Source organism: Calliopsis andreniformis, chromosome 12, assembly GCF_051401765.1.
Source record: "Calliopsis andreniformis isolate RMS-2024a chromosome 12, iyCalAndr_principal, whole genome shotgun sequence".
Classification (NCBI taxonomy): domain Eukaryota; kingdom Metazoa; phylum Arthropoda; class Insecta; order Hymenoptera; family Andrenidae; genus Calliopsis; species Calliopsis andreniformis.
The window spans coordinates 2,183,295-2,202,986 of NC_135073.1; the positions used below are offsets into that span (position 1 = coordinate 2,183,295).

The window sequence follows — 19,692 nt, forward strand, 5'->3', positions numbered from 1 at the left end:
GCATTTTATTACATTTTTCTGTTTTTGCGTGTCTGACACGGTTTCAGTGACATAAATAGTTGAAAAAAGCACCAGAGGTTTAATTATCGCATCGTTGTGCTTCGTAATTCCAAAAAAAGCGAGTTCGAAAAACTAAATCAGGGCACACATGTCCAGTGATAATTTAGTGTGGTTTCATAAACCAACCAAATTTTGACATACATTGCTTATGCTGCTAGAACGAAGCGCGTTTACGTAGAAGAAATTACACGCTATTCGAAAATAGAAATATTCGCGCCAGTGTGAACGTGAGTTATATTTCTGAACCTCTTGGGACAAAATTTACTTTTCTTTCGAAGAAATGTCAAATGAAATACCGAAATATGAAGTAGCAAACTTATTTCTAGATTCTGAAAAGAAGCAATTTTGTGAAAAAAATGATACTTTCCTATTTTTAACCTGTGTTGCTAAAAATGTTGTGTGATCCTTTTGGCTTCCATTGATTTTGTGGTAAGATAGATGACACCAATTTCTCCATACTAACATTTCAAACGTTGTATAATATTTCTAAATATATATGTAATGAAATTATTGTATGTTTCATAAAGCTTAGGGTTTTATCTAACATCTACAATAAATTATTATTCATAAAAGAAACTTTTAATTGTAATTTAGAACAAAATATTTAAAGGCTGCAACTGGCGGAATTGTTATAGCTAGGGTACTCAATTTCACTATATCGTAATGGAAAGGGTTGCCAACTTGGTCTAAGATAATTTTTTTCAGAGGTTACTAGTCAAATTGAAAGGATTGTTTGTCCTAGTACCAGATTTGCATACAAAACAAAACAAGTCTTACTAAACAGAAAGCTTCGTGTATCATCTTGAACTCCTTAGGCGATTATGTTCTGTTTTACAAAAATATTTATTATTCGTCAATATATTATAATTTTTGGTTGGAATGCTGTAACACAAAGTTCAGTCTCTTTAAAAATCTTACACTACTGTTATTTTTCGATTTTAATTGTGAGTTAATGAACTTCTTATAGATGGCGAATTTGAAAACAGTTGCGAAATTGGAGTGATTTACCTTCTTTTAAAAAAGAAACTGATTTTTTTTCATGCACGTTTCACAAAAAGTATTTACATTCTTAATGTATTGAAGAAGGGCAATTTTTGAATAAGAAAAGTGGTGTAGTTACATTACAGTGGCCGTTTCAACACAGAGTAACAACCAAGAGTTGATAAATGTGTACGTCATTTTTTAATATCGTCTCGTTTTGAAATAATTACATTTTTATTAAAAGTTTAAAAGTATTCGTGGCGGATCCAAAGGGTGGCAATGGGGATAATTCCTCTCCCTGCAATAATAATAACATCTAAAAATGTTATGTCACGTTTTGAAGAAGTTGTTAGGTATACACATAATGTATAATTAATTAATATGAATTTAATTATTCAGGCTATAGTATGAGATAGAAATATTAAAATACAGGGTGATTCTCTCGCTTGGGGACTCAAAGACAATATCGTCACAAAAACATCGTAGTGGGAACACTATGTTTGTACGTAGGGTCTGTCGATTTTCAGTTAAGAAGTGCATAAGAGTACTGTGAACCTTTTGAGTCACAATAGAATCCCGCTGCGATGTTTTCACAGCGGCACTGTCTTTGAATCTCCTAGCGAGAGGATCACCCTGTATCAACAAGGAAAGGAGGATGATAGAAAATGGCCATTTTTGGCCCCACCCGGAAATGAAAATTTCAAGCAGGACCGTTTAGAGGGTCACCCCAGGAACAAAAAATATCTTTATCAATTTGCTCACAGATATGGGGAAAATTGTAAAAAATCGAAGCAAACATAGAAGTGTGATACTGATCAAACTCACCTAAAAATTATGCGTTATCTCTATCTTCTTCAGGTATTGAACCATTATCGAAGTAGTTCGCGAAGGAAGTAGCAGATAAATCAAGTGCAGATTAGAAATGGTATTATCGAAGCTGAATGAAAGCGTAGATAGCACCATCCTCATATAGTATCAATTACCAGAAGTATCATATTGAAGTGGAGTTGAAGAATAGCATTTTACTTAAAGTAAGGTTACATTCTCGACGCACGAATAATGTGAAATATTTTGTGTATGTACTTGCAGATAAAAGCAAAATAGAGTTAGAAGCAATTCTTGGACATACCTGTGCCTGCAAAGTCGGTGAACGAGTAATTGGTTGTTGTTCCCATGTAGCAACAATTATATGTTACTTTGGCTTTAGTCGCTTTCAATCTTCACTTAATTTATCTGCTAATTTCTTCGCGAACTACTTCGCTGATAGTTCAATATCTGAAAAAGATGAAGAAGATGGAGATAATGCATAACTTTTAGATGAGTTTGATCAGTATCGCACTTCCATGCTTGCATCGATTTTTGACAACTTTCCTAATACCTCTCGGCAAATTGGTAAGGACATTTTTTGCTCCTTGACTGACCCTCTAAACGGTCCTGCTTGAAATTTTCATTTCCAGGCGGGACCAAAAATGGCCATTTTCTACCATCCTCTTTTCACATCATAAAGAAAAGGTTCAAAAGAGTATGTATATTACACGTTTCGCCACCGCCTCTTCTCCCCAAAAGGCTTCTGATTTCGATCCTGAAAAATATTTTAAACTTATACCTGTGTACGTATGTAAAAAAAACAACATACATTAATCATATCAATCACGTATGATTTAAAAAATTAGTTTAATAAAACTATAACAATATTTTGAATATATAAATGGTACGTTGTAAATACCTTTTTGCCTTATAACCACAGTCTTCCACTTTGATATAAACGCATGCGTTATTCCTCTTTACATCCTTTATTTACTCGTTTACATGAAACCATCTCGCGTATACTCGATTTAGAAAACTAAAAGTGATAACATTATGTATTATATGAGACACATTATTTATTGCTTATATAGAGTGTTTCATAGTATATAGGACCCATTTGGGGAGTTGATTGTACGCCAAAAAACAATGAACAAAAGCCACATGACATATAATAAATTTTATAAACAGAACAAGCTCTCTGTTCGGCCTCACTTTCCATAGCTCGCAATAGTTCGCGAGCAAGATTTTTAATTGGACGTTGATTTTTTGAGCACGCGTTTACACGAAATATTAGAGGAAGTTCTAATCGATATTAGACTTCGTATGTGATTTATACGTAATGGAGTTCCGCCGCATTTTAGCCGAGTAGCTAGGCAATTTTTAAATCAACGTTTTGCAAATAAATGAATTAATTGTGGAGGTCCTATCGCATGACCTGCTCGTCCTCCAGATTTGAATCCATTAGATATTCATTTGTGGAGACATTTAGAATCTGTTGTATACGTAACAGCAATTGAAAATGCTGAAATACTACGAAATAGAATAGAGCAAGGGTTTCCACAAATTCGAAAAACACCAAAAACGATAGAGAGAGTAACCAGATGGATGACAAGATGAGTGCAGGCTTGACTTCAAATGCAAAGTGGTCATTTTGAGCATCTTCTGTAAAGATAATTAAAACAACATTCATTACATCTCATGAATGAAGACAGATAGGATATGTGTTTGTGTGACTTTTTTCATTGTTTTTAAACATACAATCAACTCCCGAAGTGGATTCCACATGTTATGAAATACGCCATATAAATTTCTATATTTTGCACTATTTCTTGACGAAAGTAGTAGGATGTAGTAGCAATGAATTACCCAGAGGTTTCTCTTGACGGCGTCACACCTCCAACACCTCGTTGTTAGACGGATTTCCAAGCTCACCAACACACGCATTTCCTAAAAGTGGTCACTTACCCATAACAAATTCGTCCTCTGACAACTATTCGCGTTTAGAGCAGGGGTCTGCTAGGTAACTTTACTGAAGTGTCCACAAGGAGGCTCTGGACCAAACCCACTCCTTCCTTCCTTTCTTCTCTCTTTCTACTTCTTTCCTAGCATCTCTTGCTACGTTCAAGTCACAACGCTAAACATTTTCAGATATGACTTTTAGACTATTTTTTATTTCACATAATTTTAATACTTCTTCATTTCTGTAATTTGATTGCTCAAGGGATTTTATTAATATGAAAGCTATGAAAAAGATACACATGGATAGAACTTTTTGGTTTCTCCCTTCATAAATGCTTTTCATTGGGTTTGGAACTCCATCTATCGCGTTGAATTTGAATTAATTATAGAGTATCTTTTACATTATTGGTCAAATTTATTATATCACTTGAATATTAGTGAAAAATTGTTGTATTTCCAAATTTCAGAACTTTGTTAATATCCACCCGAATTCTGTATTAAGGTCTGAACCTTCTACATTTTCATTCTTTTGTCCGATCTTGCATATTGCAAGCACTTTTCATCTTTGACAACCAATGTATCGTGTAAACAGCAGCGTTTGCAATTTTTACATTTAGATAATGTCGAAAAGTAATCATTTTCTTTCGAAACGAATAAAACTACATAAAAAAGAATTGGTTTTTAACAGTTCTAGCTTTTTAATAGGAATACTTGCAATTTTATGGTGTTTATATTTTTCATGTATGGCGACTTTTAACTTTTTTTTAAAAAATGTTCTGTAAAATAATAAACTGAAGAAGTACCTATATTTAGTTTATTTAACATTAAGAGAAATACACTGAAATTATAAGTAACGAAATTATCGCAAAAGTGAATAATTTTTACCTGAATGTTTGAATTCGATAATCGAATTTTGTAACATCAAATAGTTTAAAGCTGTATTTATGCTAAAGAAGCTGGTAATACATTAATAAATGTTAAAGTAGACACAAAATCCTACAAAAAAGATAACTACCCGAATTTCGAAATCCTCTGAATCTGTAGAAAAATGTACATACCAAAATGATTCAGCACCTTGTCATAAGGTAAAGAAAATTTGTAGTTACATAATTCCTGCTGTTTAATTACTTTGATAGAATAAGGTAGACATATTTTTCCAGTTTATTATTTTCCAATACGTATATAAATTAACAAGTATGCAAAATATGTACATGTTGTCCCAGAACTTTCTTTAGATCTTTCTGTATTTAATTGTTACGACCAATTTATTCAAGATTACAAAACAAATTTGCTGGTATAAGCTACAGACGTACACTTTACGCTATTTGTTGTCAAACATTCTATACTGCCAATAACTTAAGGAGTACTTCTAGTGTTGGAATTACTATTTCTAACAGTTTCAAACAGTAAGCAAGGAAAGGCAATTAAAGCAGGATAGCACCAGATCTTAGCAATCAAAAATATCAAGTTCCTCATTCAGTTTTTATCGGATCCTGACACAAGTACCACCGATCAGTGTCTTATATTCTCTTGATGAAAAATGATATCACAGAATAAAGATACCTATATACAGAAGATTCACTTAACACCATTGTCTTCGGCCTTACTTCTACTTAAATTCGCTTATACTTAAATCGAGTATAAATTTATTATAAAATCCTTTTTCAACTTCTGTTTTTGAATATTCACTACTTGTTATGTAGGGAATGCTAAATTTTGACCTCATTTATAATATACACCACGCGCAGGAGACTTCCGCGTATGTATGAAAAGGAAATTGTGTATTAGGACATCCCATGAATAAGTTGCCAAAAATCATTCTATTTGTAAAGAAATTAATGTGTATTGTTTTTTCTAGCCACAGCTCTATCGAATATTACATTCTGCTACTATTTCCTATCTATCAGATAATTTTTCAGGCTCTTCTTCGAACGATTCTTAATTTAAAAAATTAAAAACCTTGTAAATTTTTAAATGTATTTTTACTTAAATTTGTATTAAATTTAAATGTTACTCAAGTGATGGCAAATATTATATAGGATGTTGGACAACAAGTATCAGAAGTTTTAAGGAGTAATACTAAAAATGTCAAAATAGGACTAAAATGAAGAATGACAGAATTATGTTTAAGGCTTTTTTCAAGAATTATTAATTGTTGCAAAAATATCTAAAGTTCGAGTGAAATATATTTGACTTGAAGACTTATTTTACTGCTGGCGTGCATTAGCCAGATCAAATACAGCGAAGTCAGTAGAATAGGTCTCAAGTCAGACACATTTGAAGTGTATTTTAGACATTTCTTCAGCAATTGACTCGAAAATGAAGACTAATACACAATTTTGTCATTTGTTTTTTTTTTATCTTATTTTAGTCTGTAAAATCGTTCTTTAAAATTTCTCAATTTCAGAACTGGATAATATTATACATATCGTTTTTTCCGTATACTTTCGTTTTAAATAATCTAAATGTTTCCATGTCTGATGTTTTCAACGAAAGTGCACAAGGAACCGACAAGTGTTTAGGTTAAAATCTAGTAAGAAATACAAGACTTGTTAAAGCCTAGTCCGACATTTAATTTTTATGACTTCATTGTTCTTCAAACTTTGAATCCTCAGTCTGATAGTCTGATAGATTCTTAAGGGTTAACAAGCCCAATACGGTGGCAAGGATGTCTCGGAAGCAATTAGTCGCGTTGAGCTTGAGGCATTTACACGAGTCTTACTGTACCACTAATTTAGAAGCATTATCGTAAAAAAAACTAATCGATTTAGACTTAAATTTTCTTTCAAAAAATTATCTTGTAACCAAAACAAATTAAATCATCCCATATCAGTCTTGAAAATACTTTAATACATGCAAATACATGGAAAATGCTGTATCCATAACTTTATTAATAACCACCCATATTTGTTGCATCAAAATGTATATTAAAGCTTAAGTCGGTATCTAAGGGATCAAATTTTCTCTTAAATAAAATATTCCTTTAAATTGTAAAAATTTCTTCATATATGACACCGTATGCATTGTGTAGGACCTACACTGTATGCAATTGTATTTACAATTTCATTTAATGGAACCTATAATCATTTTCCTTCGAAACAAGTGTAACTGCATCAAAGAAGAATGTTTTTTTAATGAAATTGTAACCCTTTAACGGAATATCCACAGTTTTACGATTTTTATATTTTTCTTGCGTAGCAACATTTAACACTTTTCGAGAAATGTTCTGAAAAAATATATTAATTACATTTTATTTACTTAAAAGCAAGTGGAAGACAATGAAGTTATAAATAACAAAATTACAAATAATAAAATTACAAACATCATCATAAAAGTGAAGAATTTATATCAGAAGTTGAACTTGAGTTTGAACTTGACAGTAAAAATTCTGATAGCTGGTGGATCTTATTTTGTACATGGTGTAGTAAATACTAAGGTATATAAAGATATTCTACAAAAAAATGACTGTCCTCAATTTTGGAACCTTCTGGATGTGTAAAAAACTGTATCTGTCAAGCTGATTTAGTACCTTGTCACAAAGCAAAGGAAGTGTGTTTTTATATATTTTTTATATATATATCTTTAATCATTTTGATCAGTAAGATATATTTTTTCAGTTTATTATTTTACCATACATTACTCGAAAAAGTTGACAGACATTAAACGCGTAGAATCGGTAAATATATACATGTTACTTTAAACAGTTGTAACTTCATTACAAAATATTCGTTTTTCATATGTGAAGAGAAATGATCACACTTTTCGATCTTTTACACCAAAAATGCAAAAATTATTACCTATACGATATATTGATTATCGAAGAAATTTTTACGATTTAACGACTTCTTATTTAAGGGAAGATTTTAACTCTTAGGTACTAACTTAAATGGAATCAGAAAACAGGATTAACATATTGAAAAGTTAAGTTTTAATATACCTTTTATTGCATCGAATTTGAGTGAATGTTAACTAAAATATAGAAGTTTGACTTTTGACAATTTTTCATTATAATTCAAGTGATGCAATAAACTACCAGTAACGTATATGTAGTTCGAGCGCAAAATACGTAATTCTATTCTGTCTCATTATAGTGTACACATAATCGGATTCAATCGGTAAATACATAACGAGGCACTGATGCCATTTCAAAGTTTGAATTTTCACAGCAAACTACTCTATTTGAACACGATGAAACTACAATTCGTGAACAGAGTATAGGTATATATACGTTCCAAGCAATTCATCTCGCTACATTTAACCGGCACACGTTGAGTTATTCGATTTACGCAATGAGCCAGAAAAGTAGTTAGGATACCTAGAAGTTAGGGTACTAGAAATAAAATAAGAAACAAAAACATACATTCCAGCTATGCTTTATTTTCTGGAACTGTAGATTTTATTGGAAACTCGCTGGAATTCCCAGTGATTAAAACAATTTACACATTTAACATTTCTGTCGTCTTTGGTGCATTGCTTTTAATTTATGGAAGGCTTTCATGATTAAATCAAATATTCGATATGCAGTAATATTTCCCTTCATTTGCCTGCAATTCTCCTTTAGTAACTCCTTGATACCGAACCATTAGTAAAATATTTATATGTAAAACATTTACTATTAATTTTTACATCTGCAATTACCCACGAATGAGATTTGTAACGATTTTACGTAGTTCCTTGATGTAGATAATTACTGTTTGATGCAAATAAAAGAGAAAAATTGTTCTAACAATTCATAAATATATTACATAAAGTCTGTTAATGATTGCCGACGAGGTTTATACGTGAAAAATATCTTGTTTTTAAGCTTTTATTCAGATTTTGTCTGCATGTAACATTTTTTTACTAATAGTTCTTTACCATGACCTTTATGGCCGCCATTACTGTAATCATCAAATCTATTTAAAAAAAACAATCTAAAAAAATTATTAATCTAAGTATGGACGGCTACCAAGACAAAGAATATTGAGTTTGAAAAAATTGGTAGTGTGCTAAAGTCTAGAAAATAAAAGCAATTTCCTTCAAACGGTGAGAAATTTCCAAGAATAGAACAATTTGTAATTGTTATTTTATTCTAGTGTAAACGATAGTCACGCCTGTTTAGATTAAAAGGAGTATTTCACTTTTTCTTAGTAAAAATGCGACTATTTTTTTAATTTTGTGGTAATCAAACTACATGGTAAAATATTTTTAGTATTTTTGTATGTTTTTATTAAATATACAATATTTTTTCAGGAAAGGTTCGATTACACATTTTGCCTATATGTATTTCTCCTGAACTACTCTTGTTAATGTCCCTACTTCTCAAATTGGCATGTCTTTCCCGTAGCTTATATAAAATAGTCAAATAAAATAACTTTTATGTCGGTATATGTAATTATCGCTTGACAAAGAATGAACAACCAAAAATATTTGGAGAAATAACGGCTTATTAATTCCAAACATGTAGTCGATTTTAATCTGAAAAGTGACCTGATTTTTTAAAATAAAAATAAAATTAAAAAAATATACAAGGTATCACTTTTCTCCTTTGTTAAACGATAGAGGGATATTTTCTCAATATACAGTAAAAAAGTTTCAAGTCGATCGATGGAATACTTTTTTTAAAATCATGCCAACCAGCAAAAAAGGGACTTGACAGTTAAAGAGAAATGTAGGTAGAATGTGTACCTGATAGAATCTTCTATAAAAAAATATTATGACTGGGTACTTGAACATGTAATCAGAACCTACAGAAAGACAATAAATAATTCATAATATAATTTCTTTAATAAAAAATGTGAAGGAATTGATTTTTTAATCTTTTTTTTTTTTCCAATTTCTCTTTCAAATGTTTGGTGGTCACAATCATAGTAACTATCATGTACGAAGACTTTAAAACACGAAACATAAAGAAAGTTTAAATATTTGAATCACCTATTATGTCACTGTTAGCTAAAAAAAAATATAGAACTTACTACATATACCTATCTATTTAATAAAACTCATATTGAAAATTTCAAAATGTTCTATCGGTGCAATGAAAAAGAGATTTTCGTTATAGAGGGTGTTTGCCAATAAGTGTCAGAAAATAAGATGAAAATGAAGATAAACAAAATTGCGTATCAGACTCCATTTCTGAGTTATAAATTCTTGAGTATACCTAAATACGCGTGAAATGTGTCTGACTTGAGGTTTATTCCACTGACATCACTGTGGCTGACCAATGCACGCTGACAGTAGAATAACTCTTGAATCCAACACATATGTATCACGCGAATTTTAAATGGTTTTGCAACTCTGAAACAAAGCCCCAAACACAATCTCGTCTATTTTCTTTTTTGTTTTATTTTAGCATGTAAAATCACCCCTGTAAAATTTGTGACACTCGTAGTTGAACACAGGATGTCCAAATTCTTTTTTTGTATAACTTTGCAAGCATATTCTATAATCAAAATTAAGAAAAAAATGTTATATAAACATAGGCTTCTAAATGCTGTATTAACAAGTTTTTCTTAATTTTTTTTGCATACAGAGTGCTTACAAAATTACGCGAAAGAAAACTAGGATATCCTGTACACGTACAAGTACAGTAGGGTTTTGATTATTTGAAGTACCACGAGATTCAAATTTGAAGCAATTTTTTGATAACTACCTTTATTTTCTTCAGTAAATTACTATTACTTCACATATGTCCAATCCTAAATAACAGAAATGTAGAATATTCAAAGTTCAGTTAATCGAAGTTCCATTATATCACACATGTACTTCAAACGTGACACAACTCAAAAAACGTGATTTTTTAATTACAGCTATAAATCAGTTTAGTAAATGCACCTCGATTCATTATAAAAAGTTTACTAGTTAAAGATACAAATTATTTAGATAGTAACAAGAAAATTATTTAATGCAAGTATCACTTAACTATTTGTTAGTCTAATTATTCAAGTATAACTTTCATTAACACGTTAAGCGCGGCACCGATCTCTGGGGATCGGCAGTGGACCTTTCGTTCACGCTGTTGCCTGAACGGAATGGATAGCAAAATCAGCGCCGTGCTCAACGTGTTAAGTAAAACTGCTCTTCATGTCAATATTATGTATTCAATAAATAATTTTCTTCTAAACTTATAAATAGCTTTTTGCTTCCCCTCGAAACGTTCTTTTTTGAATTCTGTCGCATTTGTAATACATGTGCGAGATGTACAATTCAGTTTTCAAACGAGGGTACGTTTCATTATCCCACATTTCACTTCTCGAATCTTATATCCACACCAAACAATAGTTCACCAGGAAGAAAGAGTACACCTCACTTTCAGAGAATATTCAGAATTTTTAAACTAAATTTACGATGTTTCTCTTTCTTTTTTAAACTCGTGTTCAGGCCGACGACCGTGCGCGCACACGCTTACAAAATCCATACGATTCGCAAAAGTGGCAGAGGGCAGGAAGGAAATTTAAATATTTGGAGAAACGTCAGAAGCGTTTCCAGTCATAAAATCGTGATACATGCTGGTTTCCTTCATTCGGCAACAGTTTGGACTTCCCAGCGTAGAGAATTATTTTGATCAGTGGCTGAGGCTGCACTGCGAACCATCCTCTTCATGCATCAACGTTACGCTTAAACAATTTTTGATCGTTGTGATTAAAATCGTACCTTTGACTCTTATCTCAGAAAAATTTTGTGTTTTCGATAGTCTAATTACATAAACACGCGCTACATATTCGTATACGTATAATAAACAAAAAATAATAGTCATCAGAGAGAAAGAAGAAAAACAGTTAGAAAAAAAAAGATATACGAGAAATAAGGAAGGAGACAACGAAAGGAAAACGAAAATTGGTTTATAAATATTTACTCAGTTATGAATTAATTTGTAATCCATTATTTATGAAATAATTAAATATTTTATAATTAACTAATTATAATAATTAAATATTAAATAAATACTTACTTCATAATAGAATGATTATAAATTATATTTCGTGCAACATAGACAAACTAAAGTCATGTAATAATTGTTCCATACGCATGAATCAATAGTTATCCAGAATGTGTTTATACAATTTATTAACCCTTTCGCTGTTTAGTCCATATGAGATACAGGTAAAGTGAAGAGCGATATAAAATAATTCTGTGTAATATAAAATAATTCTTTGATTCAAAGTTAAGCCACAACATACATATACATCACTTGTTTCAACCGATAGTCAAAAGGAAATCTTTCACTGTTTAACTCGTTTTCTGTTTACATATGATGCACTGGACGGTAAAAATACTAAAACAGTTTTGAGCGAACGGAATAGGTAGTATATCTTCTGTAGGCATAATATGATAATTATAGGTGAACGTTTAAATGCCTCAAAATATAATTTTGGGAAAAACAGCTAATGCAGTGAAATGAGAACTTAAAGAAATGATGCTTATGCTTACTTTATTGCTACACCAAAAACACTTTACTTACAGAGTATAACTAAATGCATCAATGAAGTGTATTTAAAAATAACGAAATAATATTGTAAAATAGTGCAAAGATAGATATCTATTAAATGGTATCTATTCTAATAAATTTCATAAATCTACACCCTGAATGATTGATTCACCCTCATGCTGGCTATCATTCTTTTTTAAGCTATAGGTAATAATTAATGAAAGTAATCAAATGTCAACGAACGTAAAGAGAAGAAAAGAAAAATATTTGAAACTGGTATTGATACATTTCCAATATCCCTTCAATCTCTCGATCTTCTTCCACGTCGATTTATGTTACATCTCAAAACGTATTCTCGAATTCGCTTCCCGAGTTGAATATCGTGGAAAAGGATCACAAGTGTAGTATTAATCGAAAATATTGCGATCTTGTGTCGTTCCTGCAGCTTATTCTTACTTCTCGTTTTTTACCAACCCTTAAAGGACATTGATTTAACAGCGTCGATATTAAAGTCTGCCGGATTTATGGTGTTCATTTTCGACCTCTGGCATATATTCCTGACCTGTATGTAGGCGTAGGTTGGAAAACAACAAGAATCATTGAACCATCTTTCGAACGATAAAATATTTCTTAAAAGCAAAAATTACAATTAAAGCAGCTGAACGAAATCTGATACAAAGTGTTAAGAATGTCGAGCATATATAAATTCCGAACCACTAATCGCAGTTACTTGTTCATTCTTATGGAAAATAACTCGAAACATTGAAATTTCGAATGATTCTTCTTACTACATTGCGATTTACAATCCTTAAAAATCCCAATTTTATGAAGAACTCCCAGTCTAGAGCTTTCAAAAATTTGATTTTGTTTAGATCGTTAACTTCCTTAACATTCAAAGAATATATAATTAAAAGGAAATTAAAAATTTTTTTAAATTACCTGAATTATAGGTTTTAAAATGACAACTGCTGTATGGATTTAACCCTTTTAGTGCCAACCCCTAACCACAGATATAGTGAGAATTGTCAAGCCAATAGTTACCTAGTTTTCGTATATTAGGAAAAATTCTCTACATACCAGAAATGTTACTGGTGAACGACATTTTCTCCACACGTCAACAAATGTTTCTAAAGCACACCAACCAAAGAATGTTGTATCTTTTTCTACACATTTAACAGTAAAGAAAGTTACATGTTAAACAATTTTTAAAGTAGGTACTGATGGATCTGTTCGTGGTAATTTTAGCATTGCATCTTACTACCGATAGATCAGTACCTTGACACAAAAAGGGCTAATATGTATTTGAATCTACCGCAATTGCTTACAACTGAAGCAAACTCGCTACAGTAATGCCTCTGAAAAATGAAAGTGTCATTCTTCAATTTCAATGAGTTTCATCAAGAAACTGAAAGACTGATACATGCACCCGGCATTGTTGATTACAAATATTTTTTGTAATTGGAACCTCATCACGTAAAACTAAGACATCTTTTTCTTAAAACATTCTTAACTGATGAAATAAATGTGTCAAAAACTAATTGATTAATTTAAGTAAATTTTTCTTTAAATTACAGAATATACTTTTTGCAGGCAGTGAACTCGTGATATTTTAAATTTTTTCAAGTTTACTAATATTTAAACTTTGTATAATTGAAATTAAGAATATATTAAATTTTTTGGTTCAGATTTATAATCGAGGTGCTATAAGTCCTACCATTCAAAGAGAACTTTTTGGGGACTGCTATATGCGCATGAGCGTTCTTAATGTTTAGATAAAATAAGAAATTATACATAGAATCTTTTACACACATATTTACATATATTCAGCTATTCGACAACAGATGTCAGAAATTTTTAGATCAAAATAGGACAAAAGTCAAGAATGACGTAATTGCGTTTGGGCTAGGTCAAACACAGCGAACTCAGTCAAATAAGACGCAGTTTCGTCTATCTTCATTTTCGTCTTACTTTAGTATGTAAAATCACCTCTTAAAATTTTGTAACACCTGTCGTTAAATACCTTGCACGAGGGACGTTCAAGAAGTTTCTTACCATCTAATGGTATGGTTTTCAGATTTTTCAAATTTCGTAATATTGTTTTCTTTTTGGAATGAAATAATTTCATTAGAACTTGTAAAGAAACCATTTTAAAATTATTTGTACTAGCTTATATTGTATGATTTATATTTATATTTTACACGTACTACATATTAATCATTCCCAATAGGTATTTTATATCTGGTTCCTTTCACAAAAGTTCTCTCTAAATCGATCCTTTTCTTTTATTAATGTTCTTGATAATGTTTTTGCTACGATATTTGTAACAATTACATGTTCTTAGATAACATACTAAGTGATAAATAATTAGAACGTGATTACATTCGTATACTTTTTTCTGTTACAGTGTGAGAAGCGTGATGCACAAATATCTGGAAAAGAAGAAGGAAGTTAACTTCGATAAAATATTCAATCAAATGTTTGGTGAGCTACTTTATTCCTTACATAACAGTAGTAGAATAGTAGAAACTATATGAGATGTTATTAGTTCGAATAAACAAGAGAATTAACAAATAAACGAGCGACAAGGTTTTACGTTTCATATTATAAATACGAATAGAGTTTAAATTACAATGTATAGGAAAAAACAAACTATGTTGCTAATTATAGACTGCGAATGTTTATGCAAAACTTCATTACGAAAATTAGAGAAATGGAATCTAATTGAAGATTTGTTTCATTTCTGAAATATATAAAGTTATTCAACTTTCGATATTTTGTACATTTTGGTATATTATATTGTTTCTGCATTTTTTGCATACTAAAATTTCCTATAAATGCATAAAGATCCACAGTCTAGTGAGGAATATAAGCAAAGGAAAATGTCATAAAATTTCGAAAATGTAGCTTAGCGGTACGCGGTGAAAATCGATAGCTATCCGCAGCAAAATTTTCACTCTTCTATCGGTATGAGACTATTTTCTGTTCCTCTAAGTATAGTTGGTCTGCAAATATATCGCCGCTTTTTACGCGTAATTATAGCCTTGTAACTGGTAGCTATCCACGGGCTAAAGAGAATTGAAAATCAATTTCACAACGCTCACCGAACTGTACACTAATTGACCAACAAAACGCATTCATTTCCATTAGTTAAAGATAATAAGCACTGGTCGACAATGTCTTATACATAGAACTATGAGAACACTGTTGAATAGCATCATAGAATCTTTGAAGAGTCACTTCCTCTATTGCTTTCATACATATTTTAGAGGAAGAAAACTTGACTATTCTTGAGCCTCTAAACTCTGAAGTAAGCGTTGAATTAGAAAATCATGTGATAATTCAAATTACGTTCTAATCTTTCCAAAGACTAAAGGTGTGATAAAGCTGCATTTTTTAAACTAAGTTATGAACTTCGTTAGACTTTTCTTTAATCACATATGTGTAACTTATCCTCTCGTTTTGCATTTCACAATGTTTAAAGACCAATTGTTTTGAGAATTTAAAAAACTAATCTAACATTTAAAATTTAATGTAAACACAGCGATTAACTAGAAATATAGGTAATTAGAGGAAGCATAGGAACATAGATAGCTTGTCTTATTGTTTAATCTACAGAATTTCATAACATTGGAAATAACAAATGTTGATTGATAATTTTAGAGAATTTCATGTGAAATGTGCCATATAAATATAAATATAATAAATCTTAAAGTATATTTGAATTTTTCACTTTTTCTAAATTAACCATCAGACACGTAGAAATTCAGGTAGTAATATGAGACGGTATTCCTCCTGAGATAAATAAGTTACGTAGCTACGATAAAGTGTTACTAAAGAAGTTTTAATGACGTACAAATGTTAAATATAACAACGCGATCACAAGCTATTTAGTTTTACAATAACCAGATATCTACATAAATTTCGCTTTTTAGATGTGCATAATCATCATTGACCAATAATCGCAACAACAAACAATTAATTCATACACATCATTCTTAAAATGTGAATTCTATTTCATAATACTATTATAATATTATTAAGTATTTCTATTCTGATAATATCTTAGTAAAAAGATATTAGTGTTTCATATTACTACCAACCACTCATTTTACTTTTTGTCATTAAACCTCATTTCAAAATTCAATACACTTTAAAATTTCAATTATATTTTGAACCTCCAATTATCATAAAATAAGTTATCTTCTTCATTTCTTTTAAAATCAAAAAATAAATTAAGGTGAATTTTATTTCAATATGAACATGCTGAAACTTTGATTCAATAAAAAAACATCCATAAAGCAAAAGAAAAACCATAAATGACAACACTTTTTTTTTGTAGAAGAGTATTATAATCTTCCAATAAGATGTTAGTGTTGTATGTAGATACGAAACTTTGGTGTAACATATTTCTACTGTATCTCGTATCCCTACCTCTTTCGCTAATCATTACATTTGGAACTTTTACACATAACAGGATAAAAAAGAATCTTTGCAATAAGGTTGACAAACGTTACATGTGCAAATGTTGATCAGAACAGGCCTTTGAAATTCTTTAAATGGGACAATTGGTTCTGAGTCTTATCTTTCGAAAAGAGAGGCAATGCGATTCGCTATGCAGAGACCAGACAATGAATTGATCAGCCAATTGATTTTACCCCGATTAAGGCTCGTTCAGATTAGTCAGATTACTTGACTTGTATTCAAACACTTAAGCGTCATTCAGATTAATCAAGTTACTTAAATTCCATGAACTTGAATTACTCGAATTGATGCGTGCTGATTATTTGGTTATGAATTTTTCAAACAAAACATGCACTCTACACAGCTACCTTTTTGAAATACAATCAATATGTATTTCAAGGTAAGGAAAAGTTGAAAGAACGTCAACTTCACTTGAAGCTCGAAACGATATCTCAAGTCAAGTAAAGTAACACGTTCACAGTGGTCAAGTTGCCTCAAATCACTTGCGTTCAAGTCGCTTGAATTCAAGTAACTTGACTAATCTGAACAAGGCTTTAGCTTTATATCAAGTTTACGTTCACACCAGTCAAATTACTTGAATTCAAGTGAGATAGAACACATCAGTCTATGTATATTTCAAGGCAAGTAAAAGTTGAAAGCACTTGAACTTCACTTGAAAGGCAGGATCATTCAGGTCAAGCAAGACAACATATTCACATTGGTCAATTTGTCTAAAATTACTTGTATTCAAGCTAGTTTAATTCAAGTAACTTGACTAATCTGAACGAGCCTAATTATTCTGGGCAATCTAGTATAAACAATATCTGTACGTTCTTATTGTTTGTTTATTCGCTATCTCTTTACTAACTTTATCAAACCTGTTTATCAACTATCAATGAAACTATGCGTTGTTTGGGTTTCCTCTCTCTCTCTAATTCTGTGCTTTCAGGGTACCTCTTATTCAAAGACTTCTGCGAGAACGTGGCGGAGGAGCCAATTCCTCAACTTAGGTTTTACGAAGAGGTTCGTGTTAGCCCGGTCACACACTAGTTAAGTTCCAGTAATGTAGAGGCACGCGTCGCCATCCAACTCCATAAGGAATTTCTCATTTATGCATTGTAGATCAAGGCGTACGAGAAGCTCGAATGCCCGGAAGAGAGGAGGAAACTTGCCAGAGAGATCTATGACAATTTCATCATGAAGGAGTTGTTGGCACACTCCCATGTGAGTAAATTTTATTCGGCGGCCCATTCACGACCCCTTGTGAAAGAAATTTCTTACTGATTGGTGAAAAGAAAATTGGTAACGCTGCAATATTTTCTCGACACCAGACAAGTAGTTTATTATGAGAACTTAAAACTTTTTATTCTTGGTGTTGATGAAAGCGAAACAAATTTTTGTTTGCCAACAGTATTTTTCTATAATTTGCTACAAATTTTTTATAACTTCAACACCCTTTGAGACATATTCCACATCCCCATATGTCCTCTTCCCATTGACTAAATTTTTTGAAAATTTGTTAGTATCTTTTTTATCAATACAGTAGAACTCCATTTATCCGACATGGTCAGGGTACATAGTTGTTCGAATAATTGAATCTGTCGGATAATAGGAGTCTACGGATTATTCCCTACCTCACTGTTTATTCGTTCATATAATTGAAGTTAAGTTTCCTATAACTTGATTTAGCCGAATATCATGTTTGGTAAAATGGGTACTGTGATGACTTTGCGTCGATTAAACGGAGGTCTATTGTAGTATCTTTCCATAATATGCTAAAAAATTAATACAATAAAATTTTCTGTTACTTTAATCCCCTCTGAGATATGGTACCTCTTCCCCTCTACCTCCTTGACCAAATTAAAAAAAAATTTAAAAGCATCAATACTCTTTATACAAACGCTACAATACCAAATTTCATAAAATCCCGACAACACAGCCTAAAAAACATGAAATAGGATAGACGCCAATACATACACACACATCAGCTTTTTGGTATTTTTGGACTCAGGGGACTTCAAAACGTCGAGAAATTAAAAAAGGCAGAACGGTCAAAATTCGATCGATAGCACTACCTTCTTTCCCTCTGATACATCGTAACTAGACTGCGTGTTTTAAATGAAGTGAAGCGTTCTTGTGGAAAGTAGAGTAACTGTCACAATTGAAAAACTTTGTGTTTTGTTTTTGGTAAGAAATGTTTCATGTGGTACATACAAGAATTTTTAACCAAAGATAAAATTTTTCAATATTGAGATTTGCACAAGACTACGCTACTTTACACAAGAACGCTTAAATTTTAGAAAACAGAATCTTAGTAAAAACCTATGTCATTCTTTGAATATCGCATTTTCTACTTTGCTTTTGATATTTTATATATTTTTGTATGCAGCGTGCATTTTATACTTTTTTACACATTAAATTTTCTATAAACGCATACAAATCCGTAATCAAATTGTATCAGTTGGGAATGTAAAACTATACCAATGATTTATACAACTTTGCACGGATATTGTATCGAAAAATTGATCGTTTTTTGCACTTTTTGTTATATGCTCCTGCTACGATCAGTTCCGTTCCTCGTAAAGTTAAAAGTTATGTCGCTGGAAACCTTGAAATAGAAACTTCGAAATTTCTCGTTTAAAAAATGAATGCAGTTTGAAATTGTTTACGAATGCCCATCAAACGAGAGAAAGAGCGAAAAAGGCTGGTAAACTTTTCTTTTTATCCCGTAACACATGAAAAGAAGAGAGCAAATATTGCTACAGAATTATGAAAACCAGTGCAAAGAGCTTGCACGCTCGCTCCTAGGCCTTCACTCTTTCCATAAATATTTGAAGGCCTGGAATAGGTTCTTTCGTGGGCTTCTAATCTCTTGAATAGGTCCTCGATGTCTTCAAAAAAGGAACTATTTCCGTGGCTTTTTCACGCGACTTTTTCCCCGATGGTTCATCCCTAATTTTAGCCTCGCCTTCCATCACTCTCGGTTCACAATTTTCCCCTTCGACGCGTTAAAAAGC

The 19,692-nt window shown here is 31.4% G+C and overlaps 1 protein-coding gene across 1 annotated transcript in view; it reads left to right on the forward strand.

Moving 5' to 3' along the window:
• The window catches only part of Gprk1 (G protein-coupled receptor kinase 1), a 38,070-nt gene that overhangs the window by 11,808 nt on the left and 6,570 nt on the right, over nt 1-19,692 (forward strand). Inside the window, exons 2-4 of the mRNA XM_076388929.1 lie at nt 14,619-14,695; nt 17,625-17,698; nt 17,798-17,899. Of these exons, the coding sequence (XP_076245044.1) occupies nt 14,619-14,695; nt 17,625-17,698; nt 17,798-17,899 (253 nt within the window). The remainder of the gene's footprint in view (nt 1-14,618; nt 14,696-17,624; nt 17,699-17,797; nt 17,900-19,692) is intronic.